Raw genomic sequence first — 13,160 nt, 5'->3', positions numbered from 1 at the left:
TTAGAATTTATTTCTTCAAAAGAACATATTTAGAGAAAAATGGCATTTATAATGTTATGGCATTGCANTCAATTCCACATTTAAATTTGGAAAATTAAATGAAATATTTTAATAAAAACATGCTCTAATCTTACACATTCCAATTTTATTCTTCAGATAAGTGTAAACGAATCAGTTAATATGAATTATTAATCACTTATTTTGTAATTTATGAAATGTATATGTATTTAAGATATTTATGTAATATAGTGTTTATCTATTTTGAAATGTGCTAAATGCTAAAGAATTGTCATCAGAACTGTTTCTTTATTAAATTAATATTTTGAATTATACGATTTTTATGATCTTAAAATTTTTGTTTTTAATTCTGTTTCTTTTTATTCTGTTATTTAATAATCTATGTTCATCACCAAAAGTATTACATTATCATAACTTTAAAAAATAAAGAAGTCATAATTTTTAAACATTTAAATGGTGCACTAAACATTTTTGAGCAACTTTTTTATCATCAAATGTTAATATAGAAGAAACACTGATCTTAAGGAACTTTAAAAACTTCAGATTTCTCAATTTAAGAATGTTCCATGTTAGCATCTGATGCTGAGGAGAAACTCTTAAAAAAAAATATTTGTACTTAAAAAGTTCTATAATAAAATGTAGTTATGATGACACATTTGTGATGATAACCTATTTTCACAACTTCCTGTTACATAGGCCAACAATAACCTCAAATTGAAGCTAACAAGATTAATTTCAGAGCAGAGATGATCTATATGCTCAGAAAAACCTTTTTAAGCATTCAAACAAGAATTTGAATAAATGCTTACTTATAATGAAATTTCCTATAAGCAAAATAATAATACAGTAATAAACATATAAATTTTTCAAATTATATACATAAATATTATACATAAATGCTAATTACACATAAATGATTAATTAAATAAATAATTTAATCCTAACAATTATATTTTATTAAATTTTATTAATTTTACTTGATTAAAATGAATTTTAATTTCAAATTATTTGATAAAGTTGTTATTGTCAATATAAATTACTTTCAATATAATCAGTTTCAACTCAAATTGTGATTCTCAATTTTCAAAAAAGTAAAAGATTGCTAATAAAGACAAAATGAATGTCAGAAAATAAATCAATAAAGTTTTCCTCTGGTACAATTTAGGCTTTAGATTGATGAATCAAAGATGATATTTCTTTATTTGTAATATCAGAACTACATGTAAAGTTGTACTTTCATTTCTTATTGATTCTAAAAAACAGGAAATTCTGTTGTGTTGTAGTAATATAAAATCACTCCCTTATTCAGTAAAATTCTTTATATAACATTTAAGTAGTTATTTAGATTGAATTTATTTATTAAAAAAAAAGTGTTAAAAACAAAAATTATTATAAATATATTTGTAAAATGTTTTAAAAAAGACTCAACTGATTTACATGTATTTCTGTAATTCTTGCATTATCTTCCATTTGAACCAGGGATGGGGAGTTAGTGGAAAAATACACTACTCACAACTTGGTATTTTTTTTTAAAATCGACTTCCAACTCTAACTCTCCATCCCTGGTTTGAACTATGAGAACTACACCAATTTAAACAGGATTAATTTTTCTTCAAAATGTTTTCAGCCTCCTTCATAGACAAGTAGCTAGACTGACTATAGTAGAGTGCTTCTAATAAATTGTGGTAGGGCCTTACTAGGGACCTCTAGGTCGCTGTCATACAACACACCAGAGAAAGTCTCCTGGAAAATTTTTGAAATATTAATAGTATTGAATAATGTACAGTGTGTACAAAATGATATAAAAATGTTCAAAATTAAACATTATCTAATATATATATTTAAAAGTTCACATTATGGACAGGGATGCTTGGTCCATAAGACTATGGACCTGTCATCATAGACCATCTTCAAGATTCTTTATTTCTCAGAACAAATTCAAAATAGCAAGTGTAGTGTTTGAAATTGATGTGCAAAATAATGAAATTATTTTGCTAAATTGGCATGGTTTATATAGGATATACATTCTGCTGTCATAATAATGTATCTTCCCTTTGAAAGTGTGAGAATATTTTTTAACAATGCCTAGCAAATTTTATTATACTGTAGGCCTTATACATTATATATATATATAAAATCACTTTCTAATCTACAAGAACATTTCTCATGTTTTACCAAAGGTGTCATTATAAATAAATTAAAATGATATGATTATTAATATCATAAATATTAATAATCATTTTTAATATTTATGATATTAAAATGTTTCAAATAATTTAGAATGATTATTTAATGTTGTTTAATCAAGTTTGCATAATTCTGTAGTCAATTGTTGTTTATTATTTAATGATTTTATGACAATGGAAATCCCTGATATCAGTTACTGGTATTGAACTATGTATTACATAAAATACAATACATAGAAACACCACTTTACCTTTCCAGATAAATATTTTCAGGTATTTTATTTCAAGGTTATTTGGATAATGGTTGTGAATATTTAAAAAAAGGAAAGAAAAACAGCTTAAACTATTCAAATGAAATACGTAACCTTATACTCAATGTTTAGAATTCATTATTATTATAATTTTAAAACTTTGATTTTTTTTTCTTCCAGGAAATGCTTTCTTTTTATTTGACATTATGTAGCAATTCACTCATCAATAAGTAGAGAATATATGTAAATTAGGTTTAAGTAGTGTTATATTAATAATTCTGACATTCTTGAAGAATATTTGCTTAATATTTTATTATAAAATACATGATTATGTAAAAAAATAAGTTAAGTACAAAAACTTTTCTATGGCTTGGGATTTTCGTTGATTATTTCAGTACTCAGGAGATTTAACAGTACCCATGAAAAGAATAACGTTAGATTGGACATGTCTGATTAAGTACAAAAACGGTCTGTCTGCTACAAATCGTGTTATTCCACCCGGACGAGCAACTCTAGATAATAAGATGGAAGTGGTAACTGCAGCCTCCGTTCCTTCTTCGTTTACTTTAATATATGATTTATGATAAACTGCATCTACAGTTAAGTCTTTCTTACCAGTGAAACCGGACAAATCGGTAAATACAGGGTTAAACATGCTACGTAAACCCATCTTTTGTAAAACGTTCGATAATTCAAATTCCTGTTCGACTTTAAATTTGGGAATGGTAACCCATAATTCGCGATGACTCATGGAATTGATTAAGTTCTTCAGGCGACTTCCCGTGATAGTTTTAACTAGATTATCGAAACCGTTGTAGGGATGTTGTGGTAATAATAATAGCATGCTCAGTTCATCGCCAGAATAGGGTATTTCTAAAGCTTGGCACTTCATTTCTTCGCTTACTCCATAGATAAATGTGCCATGTGTATTCATCATATCCACTCTATAAATTGTATCGCGATTCATATAGAATCTGGAATTTCTAGTCATTTCTGGATTAAATTGGGTTTTCCAATGTTCCTTAAAATAAATTGCGTTAATTACGACCATTTGCGTTTCAGAAGTTACAGCAGAGGCTGGTATTACATCGTGAATTTTTCCATTTGTCTTTCCTTCCACCCATTTATTTATTTCCTCGCCTGATATTTTCGGATTTTCAGAGAAATCAATTTTCTTTACTATATTTTTTAACACATCTTCGCAAAGTTTAAGCTCTACTTTTTTGTCTATATATATTCTGTTGGCCATCTTGAAACTAGCATTTTCATTATCGCCACACTGATGGCAAATTTCTAAAAACTTATCGAAAAGTTTAGGCAAGAAAAATTTCTTGGTGAAATCTAAACCTAAGACATTTTCTAATTCTTTCGCAGTCTGTCCTCTGGCGCCAATGTAAAGCGAACTGAGAGCGCTCCAAATACTTAGAGGACTGTAGAACAAGTTTGTAGAATCGTTTTTCGAATCAGAATTAAGATTTCTAAACAATTCCAAGCCGAATTCCATATTTCCAATCTCGAAACTCTTCAAGATATTATCCCAGTTAGGATCAAGTGCATCGTTTTCTTCTATACATTCGGCGTAAACAGTAGATAATCCAACGAGAATCAAGAATAGAAGCGTGCTCATCTTATCTGTAATATGGAAATAAATTTCTTTTAAATTCCTAAATTATAAAGGCACAAATAATTAAGCTATATTTTACGATTTGTGTATATAATAGTACTAAAATATCGCATAATTTCGTCATCATAAACATACATTGACTCCGCTTGAACGCTTCGATTAACACACTATTTTGTGGCACCTTGACCGAATAACGCTATAAATGTCAATAACCATAATCGATTTTCAGAAAGAAGTAATTAGGTTTATTGATAATGATTCATATCAACGGTCTAATCCGAATTAAAGATAAATATAATTGTAATTATCCTTGCATCGGATACGTTTTAGTTATTAATTTAAACAATTATTTACTATAAAATGTACAGCGATTTTATCGTTAACGAGGAATTTTCTACAAGGAAAATGTTATTAATTTATAAATTTTTCCTGTTCGGTTTTAAAGTTTTCAATTTAATAAATGACAACATTTGTTTATCAATTGATTTTTTGTTAATCGATTAAATAATCAATTTAATTTAATAATGAGAAAAAGAAACTGATACATAATCGATGAATTTATTAAATTGAAAAAAATTCTCCAGAGATTCGGAAAATATTAGTTTAATGACCAGCAAATGGATATTTAATAATCGATTAATTTTTTTATTACTAATGATAATCGATTTTAAATGGCAATTTCTAAAAATAAATTAGTTCGGTAATTATTAAAAGCTGATCTTCAATATTTCGTGTTTAATCGATTAAAATGTAAATTTATTCTGTCAAATTAGTAATTAAAGAAGTTAATTAATTTCGATGCCATTATTCAATTTAAAGTATCAATTAATTACGTGATACTGGCCGCATCGATATCAGCAAATGACCGATGTTCACGAATTTTATGGCGAAAAATTTGGCATATCAGATTTAATCGCAATAAAATTATAAATAATTTTTGTGATACTAAAAAAAGTTCTCTCTATTCTAAACCCAAATTTATTTTATAAAATTTAATAAATTAAAAAGAAAAATCACGTTCGAAGAAGGGAAAACCCCGACTTCACAAGAAAACATTTCGCAATTCAATTTGCGCTTCATTATAAAATCTCTATATATAAATATTAGTTATTATTATATTAATATACGTTTTCTTAAAAACTATAATGGATGATTGTTTAAAATTTTAAATAAAGTATTTTTTTAATAAACTTACCTGTGTTAAATGAACGTTTGTGTGAAAATCAATCTCCTAACAACTTTTATAGTAAAGGTAGATAGGACTTCCACTAATTTCATACTGAGTTGCCCTCTAGTGCACGAATTGGGAAACACCCAATTGCTCTGCGAATGCAACTGTTCAACTTTTTCTTCCTTCGTGATAAGACGCGTTCTTAACAATTTTCCCATTGACGTCACCTTTTAATATTTCGCCATTCTTATTTTTATATATATTCACGGAAAAATTTAATAGTACGGATTAAAGAAAAACTTACACAAGAATGAGCGAAAATATATACATTTTTTTTTTTTTTTAAATTGCGTGGTAAAATATATTCACCTCATAATGCATTTATTCGTAGACTTTAGTAAATAGAAGTCGCCATATTTCGTTTCCGACATAATATAAAACCGGACGGATGTAAGAAATACAAAGAAAAAAATTTCTCAGAATTATTTTTTAAGATGTATAAAATTTTATGCCGATTTGGAACTACTACTAATTTTCCCCCTCTCAAATGACTAAAATTATTTAATTCGAACCAAAAGTACTCGTGTTTTATTAAATTTTTACCGGCTGAAATTAAATAAATAACGAAAAATCCGTAAGAGTCTAAAACGGAAAAATCCGAAATCGTTTCTGCTTCCAACATCTCGAGAGCGGTCGTTCCGTGATTATTCTGTGACGTCTTTTGGTGTGCACTGGAGCGAAGTGTGACGTCACGGCGAGGACCCAGACATCGATGAGGAGGATCTGACGACGACAAAAGCGTAAAACTTGAACTTCGAAAGATGGCGGAAGTGGATTTTGTCATTTCGTTTAAATCATAGAGATGTTATAGTCAGACAGGTAAGTTAACGGATAGTGTTAGTTTAACGATAGTTTAAATGAATAAATTATAACAAAACAGAACACAATTCTCCTTGTTGATATGGGTGGGGTCAGTTTAAAGTAATAGCGGTTCAAGGACCTTATTGCTGTTGTAGCAAAATGTTATCGGCCGTCATTTAATTAAATAACGTTACGATAAATTCTCCATGACATAAATACGTACAAATATATCTTAAATAATAATAATAATAATGTTAAGAAGACGGGTATTGTGAAACATAAAGTAGAAGTAAAATCTCTATCCAATGATACTTTTTTTGCTGTGAAAGTAATAAATTTTGTATATAAATTAAATTCTGTAGATTACATCTTCTGTGGCATCGTAACCATTCTTAATTGGTACATTTAACATTTCACCCCATTTCCTCTCCCGAATTCCAAGTGCTATTACAGTAACATTGAAACAAAATAAAAAAGGAATAAATGTGATAACGTCGGCATCATCACGTGATAACTAAATAAATACACGCGAAAACTTCTAATTTTGAAGTATAATATATAAAATCGTTTCTAAAAATAAGAATTTTAATTCGTTATGGAAACATTAAACGACCTCTTTTTTTCTTTTTCCTAAATTTAATAAGTATAAAAATGGCAAACATCTGGATGCCATAAGTAGAAAACTCGATAATGATAGTTATATTTTAATATTAAAATGAGATAAATTAAATTGAAATTTTCCAAAATTATTAATGAACTAATATGTGATTTTTTGTACAGTAATTGTCTTTAGAAAGTTTAAAAGGGAGGATTAAAAAATTGATTGTATGTCTTCAATTATATTCCTGAAGGGAAATGACGTCATCGTGGAATCTGGTAAGGTGACTTTATCATCACGATATAACTGGCTATTGTGAAATTTAATACATAAAATAATATTTAATTAACTACAATTGTGACATCGTTGTTTCTGAAACTGTCATTTTTTTAATACAATGGCAATAAAATAACGTTTAACAAGTATGATTAGTGGCGGCATCTATCGGCAAGATAATCTATACAATATTAAAGTGTACTAACAAGCACGTGATAGAGAGGAATAGTTTTACATTAAATACATTTAACGATCATTAGTCTATTATATTCAAATCTTGGTAACAATGACTATAAATGTCGTATTGAATTGTGTTAAGGCAAGAAATGACGTCATGTTTGTTTAGCAGGATATTTGTATGATATCATTTTTAGTTAAAATTGGTCATTATTGTGGGTTTCATTACTCTTCAAACTCGTTCGGCATAAATTAATTTCGTTACGATATTTGTTAATGCATTCGTAAAGGGTTTTCTCATACATTATCATTTGCTTTATTGTATAGTAGCTTATGGAATGGAGTTAAACAATTGTAATATTTCGTGGGTCTTTCGAAAGGTCGTTGACACGATTATAATCAAAACAATTCTGTTTACAAAATTAACTGGTCAAATGCTCCGAATAAAACTTTATTAGTGGCAAAAATAATTTTTTTTGGTGTTTTAACATTTTATATCACGATACGTAGGAGTGGTATCCTAACTTACCGGAAGCACTTACACTGGTTTCCTTCTCAGGATGACTAAACTTCACTTTTTTCATCCTCCCTGCCATCTGTACTGAAAGAAAACAAACTAGGGAGTTTCTCGGTAGCCCACACTTGCCACACTTTGACCTCGATTATTTACAAATTATAATTTTTCTTAATAGGTATGGGGCCCCAGAAAGGGATTGCCTCGAGGTGTTACTCGATTTGTTTCCCTTTAAAGGCATAATAAGCCGAAGTGTAAATTTCCCAGACACCCCTCAGTTCTTTAAAAGAAATGCTCCTGGAATAAGTCTTTAATTAAAAAATAGAGAGATTTTTAACTCGGCGATATAAATACAAAGGCTCGTTTGTTGTTGCATACCTGAAAAGAGAACGGTTACGATGACGTAGAGTTATTTTCGCCCACGTGACTAATCCCTGCCAATCAACCGATCGACTAAGGTATTGTCTGGGCAGCATGCTTCGTACCTGGTCGTCGAAGTCCTGACTCCCGATTTAGTTTTATAAACTCCCAAATTCGATACGTTTCCTTAGAATAACATCCGCTGTTTAGTAATTCTAACGAGCGATGGACAAAGTCGCCCGTCGTTGAGTTCCGTATACTAATCAACAGGTGGTTGGTGGGGTTTGACGCCATTCCTGTTTGTGCCGAGAACATTGTGTAAGTAGGACATTTTATTTTAATATGTAACGATTGAGTTATAGCTGTTAAGAAGTTTAAAAGTGTTTTTCTATTCAAATCGGCCTCTATTGAACGTTTTAAATATTAGAGGCGTTCAAATGCTTAAGCTTAATTCTCAATAGCTTATCTGCTTATTTTATCTTTACAATGTACGGTCATCGCGGAATTATTCAGTGGTGCTTGAAGTTTGAACTTTTATATAAAAGTTAAAATTCTATATATTATTTCGTTCATGAAATCCGATTCTTTCTGTTCTGTTTAGAAACGACTAAATTCTGTTGTAATTTTGGTTTATAAAGTTTTCTTGAACGTTTATTTTCCAGACAATTCGTCGACGATTTGCGACCACTTAACCGGAGTTTATCTGCTTGTTTATAAGAGGATCTGTGTTTATATTAAGATCACTTAATGTTTATAATTAGATTTATCTCTTATCTAATGCAAGCCTCTACATAATTCCGCCGTTTCACATTTATTTATAAAGCGATAATTACACGATATCCTGTTGTGAATTATTTAATGAATTTGTACGTTTTGTTTTTTTTTTTATATTTGAAAATACAAAATCGTTTTTTTTGTTTAGTGCCTTTTCCTATGACGTCGCGGCCGAACCGTCCACTCAAAATCGTCGTTATAGGGGACGGGACAGTGGGCAAAACATGCCTTCTGATTTCCTACACTACAGGAAGTTTCCCCGAAGGAGAATATGTACCAACGGTGTAAATATCCGCTTTTTTTTGTTGTAACATTTGAATGTATTTTGTCTCGTGCGTGTTTATATTTATGCATTTTTGTTACTTTAAGATTTGATAATTTTGCTGGAAATATGAATTGTGATGGCTTACAAGTTAGTCTTACTTTATGGGACACAGCAGGGCAAGAAGATTACGAAAAATTACGCCCGCTATCATACCCTGGTGTAAGTTTGTTTACTTGCATAGAAAACGTCTAATGGAGATCCTTTAAAAATTAACATGATGTCTTTTTTTCTTATTGACAGACAGATGTGTTTCTTTTGTGTTTCAGCGTAGACAACCGACCGTCTTTTAATAATATCGCCGCAAAATGGCAACCAGAAGTTCGACATCACTGTCCAAGGGCACCATACATCCTAGTCGGTAAGCTATAAGTGCATTTAAATATGCTGTTTTCATCTTTTATTTTTTTTATTCAATAAAAGTGTTCTGTGACCGCACGATAGCAACCAAAACTGATTTAAGGAGCACTTCGGACAATAGCAATCTTATATCGAGAAGCAGCGGTAAGAAAATGGCAGCTAAAATCAAAGCAGCGAAATACGTGGAATGTTCAGCGAAAACTTTGGAAGGTGTTCAAGAGGTGAACGGCATTGTTGGATATATAAGTGCGTGTGCCATTTATTAACTTTTATATTTATTATTAATGCTGATTTTCTTGTTTTTAGGTTCTAGAAGAAGCCGTCAGGTCAGTCCTTAACCCAAAGTCAAGCTTTAAATGTCAACGGCAGAGATGCTCATTGCTTTAGTATTTGTATATTAGTCTTTATATGTACAGAGCATATTCGATAACGTTTATTGTTACATCAATAAATTGACTTTAATAATGTTTTGTAGTTTTAAATAGAAAATATTCATGTTTTTACCAATATTTATATAAATATTGTATGTAGCAATGGTGCTGCAATTCGTAATTTAAGCGTTTTTAATATGTATACCAAACAAAAGTAATTTATATAGAAAAAAAATGTTGTGTATAAAATTTGGATTAAATTTTTTAAATAGAAATTTTACATTTCAAAATAATACAATTGTTTCTGTATTATACAATTTATACTAAAATTTCCATTACAAAGCATTAGTTGTCATTTCGTGAGAAAAACTGTCCACATCATTGGAAATCATAAATTTCAAAGTTGGAATATTACATAAGACTGAAGTTTCAACAACTGTACAAATAGCATATTGAATTAAAACTTGTACAAAAATTGAAGTTTGGAGTGATGGTAATTCCATGCAACTTATGAAAATTAATATATAAGCATAAAATGCGCCAGAATAGGAGTTTTTTTTAACTACCTTGAAGATATCTAATATATACTCTTTAGAACTTATGTAAAGATACAACGAATACGTAATATGTAGGCCTATATTTTATCATGTATGTATGAATAGTCTGAATTTTGACATTTATATGTAGTATATACATAAATAGCATACAAAAATACATAAATATTTTTAAAATAGCATATATAGAAGTTTAATAAGCCGTATTTCCGTCATTCGAGGAAGAGCCCTTAGGCTATATTTGAAAGAAATAGTATGGCGGCATGCTTTAAACGGTTAAAAGTAATTTGTTAAATATACATTGAAGTCTAAGCTTCAGATAATTTTAACAAAAACGGAATATTTTCTTATACAGCTCCAATTGATCTCTACGGGATATTTATAAAAGAAATTAAATATATTCATTAGCTCTTTTGAAAAGATATTCCCTAAGGGTACGTGTGTGACATGCAGCTGAATAAGCAAACATGGAAGAGGAAATTGCTGACACAACGTCATCGGTATGTAAACTGTTCTATTGCTTTACCATCCTCATTTGGTGTTCAGAATGGCGGTAGTTTTGAACAGGAAAATGTAATAAAATTTATTAATTTTATTGAGAATAATTTTACTACTAATTTTAGAAAGTTATAAAATTCTTACAACTAAAATATTGCATTAATTAAAAGATGACAACTAAACGGTTGGAGCTTTCAGATTTTTACGTTGAAATTATAGAAACAAATTTTATAAAATGAATAGATTTTTCTAACTAATAATAATTATCTTAATATGAGTGATTAATAATGATAGAATATTTTAGATATCGTCGATAATGGTTTCCGTTTAATTGTCACGCCGATATTTTATCTTGTAAACTTGCGTAATTACTTATAATAGTAATTTATCAAAGCAGCAAAATAATTAATAGAAGATTGTTAAGGTAAAATATGTTTAGATGTTATAAAACATTGTAATTTAGCAAAAGAATTTGCTTTAGAATTTATAACCCATATCGGTTCGAATTTCATTTTCTGCATGCCTACCAGTTTTTAACGATGAGTTATTTGATGGCTCGTGGTCATAAAGATGTGTGATACCTGTATTATCAAAAATTATAAATTAAATATAGAAATTTAACAATTTTCTTTTTGTTTATAACATCATACAAAACATATAGTAGTATCCCTAATTCCCGTAAATAAGTACCCATTTTATGATGATACATAAAAATATGTAATTCCCTAACTTGACTTTTTTTTTGGAATTTTCAGAAAATGACACGTACGAAATATTCTGTCTTCAAAATATAAAAATTCAGAATAAAAAACCAAATAATTCGTCTCGATTACATGGAATATCTCTATCTAAAAGTTATCAGAAATAATTTTTTTTTCAGTTCAGACAAACTCCACGACCGAAGTTCGTTAAAGTTGATCCCTTTTCTCATTTAATATAGTATATTAACTTCAAAAAATAAAATAGTATTTAATCATCAAATCAATGTTAAAAACTGATGCCAACCAGCCCAAGAATTAATAAAAATAATCATGATTAATGAACGTTCCTTCACAAATGGAAAATTAAATTAAAAGCAATTAAAATTTATAACGGAGAAGAGATAATGAATGTTTATAACAGAGATATTACCTTGTACTTCTACAAGATAACTGTTATAAACAAATGCAAACACGGCAGGCAAATTATTTAAATCACTTCGTAACTCAATTTTTATTTAAATTTCATTTAATAAATTTATGTTATTAAGTTATCCAATTCTTTTTAAAATTTGATTTGTGGAAATTTTATATAATGGGATTAAATGATCTGTATTCTGCTGAAAAATAAATATGAAAAATCAAACATTTTATTTAAGAATTTATTCTTTTAAAAATCATTCCGACAAGGTAAAATCTGATATATCTGATACAATAAAATATAAAAATTAATTAACCCCGTCCACCAACATCGGGACGCCTCCATTATGAATTGGGCCGAACCCACGACAGGCCCCCTTAGCGTCCACAGGACGGAAAGAGTTTTAAATATATATACTGTATGTATATCATACAATGGAGGAGTGTCGTGATTTCCGAAGCTGTTGGCTCTTCTTGTTTCAGACTAGTGACATAAAGGAAATCTTTGTGCTGGTATTTTTTAAATGTTTTTTTTTTATTGGGAAAACACGGTAATATTAAATTAATTTTAATACTTTTACTTATTTCTAGAATGGAATCTAATCCTGGTCCTTTATAAACATCTCCGAGAAAAAGTGGAAGGCCTCAGGTGAGTCGAAGTACTGTATAGCCTATAGAATATCAAACAATGCAGTTAGAAATTTATACCATATCCAAATCCGCTCGTACTTTGAATATCTACTTTGTACTTATTAAACTGTGTCTTATTTTACACATCATATTAAAAATATTTTGATGTTTGACGTCTTTATATTTAAANTCCTTCCAGACTATTTGATATCTTATTATTTATTATTTATTTGATATTAAATTTAAATTTATTATATTGATATACAGTAGAACCCGATTTAAACAAAGTTCTGCATTATCTGAGGTAAACCCATAAGTGAATACCTACTTTTCTTACACTGTAATTAATAAAATAAAGTCTAAAATGCAGTGGTATGCTATCCATGGAAGCTGTGGAAGTGACATTTCCCTTGTATATTCTAAAATATAAATACATATTGTGCAATTATTTTTGTATTTTAACATTCTTTGAATTAATTAAAATATCTATAACCATG

The 13,160-nt window shown here is 28.9% G+C and overlaps 2 protein-coding genes across 4 annotated transcripts; one reads left to right on the top strand and one right to left on the bottom strand.

Moving 5' to 3' along the window:
• Positions 1–2,171: 2,171 nt before the first annotated feature.
• On the bottom strand, positions 2,172–5,406 carry LOC111634362 (leukocyte elastase inhibitor-like). The gene is made up of 2 exons (XM_023379119.1): positions 5,275–5,406; positions 2,172–4,087 (listed from the first exon to the last, which is right to left on the bottom strand). Exon 2 carries the CDS (start codon positions 4,080–4,082, stop codon positions 2,847–2,849), a length of 1,236 nt encoding a protein of 411 aa, XP_023234887.1. The 5' UTR covers positions 4,083–4,087; positions 5,275–5,406; the 3' UTR covers positions 2,172–2,846.
• A 494-nt stretch (positions 5,407–5,900) lies between these two features.
• LOC111634363 (ras-related protein ced-10-like) lies at positions 5,901–10,343 on the top strand. Of its 3 annotated transcripts, none has more exons than XM_023379121.1 (6): positions 5,901–6,129; positions 8,959–9,094; positions 9,180–9,294; positions 9,376–9,493; positions 9,556–9,713; positions 9,799–10,343. In XM_023379121.1, exons 2-6 carry the CDS (start codon positions 8,970–8,972, stop codon positions 9,877–9,879), a joined length of 597 nt encoding a protein of 198 aa, XP_023234889.1. In that variant the 5' UTR covers positions 5,901–6,129; positions 8,959–8,969; the 3' UTR covers positions 9,880–10,343. The 3 variants fall into 3 exon arrangements, with proteins under 3 accessions (XP_023234889.1, XP_023234888.1, XP_023234890.1); XM_023379120.1 differs by lacking the exon at positions 5,901–6,129 and adding an exon at positions 6,851–8,354; XM_023379122.1 differs by lacking the exon at positions 5,901–6,129 and adding an exon at positions 6,875–8,354 and having other exon boundaries at positions 9,577–9,713.
• Positions 10,344–13,160: the final 2,817 nt, after the last annotated feature.

This window comes from Centruroides sculpturatus, unplaced genomic scaffold, assembly GCF_000671375.1.
Source record: "Centruroides sculpturatus isolate CEXI.00-Female unplaced genomic scaffold, Cexi_2.0 scaffold855, whole genome shotgun sequence".
Classification (NCBI taxonomy): Eukaryota; Metazoa; Arthropoda; class Arachnida; order Scorpiones; family Buthidae; genus Centruroides; species Centruroides sculpturatus.
Note: the sequence above shows the minus strand (reverse complement) of the source record. Positions and strands in the feature narration are given on the sequence as shown.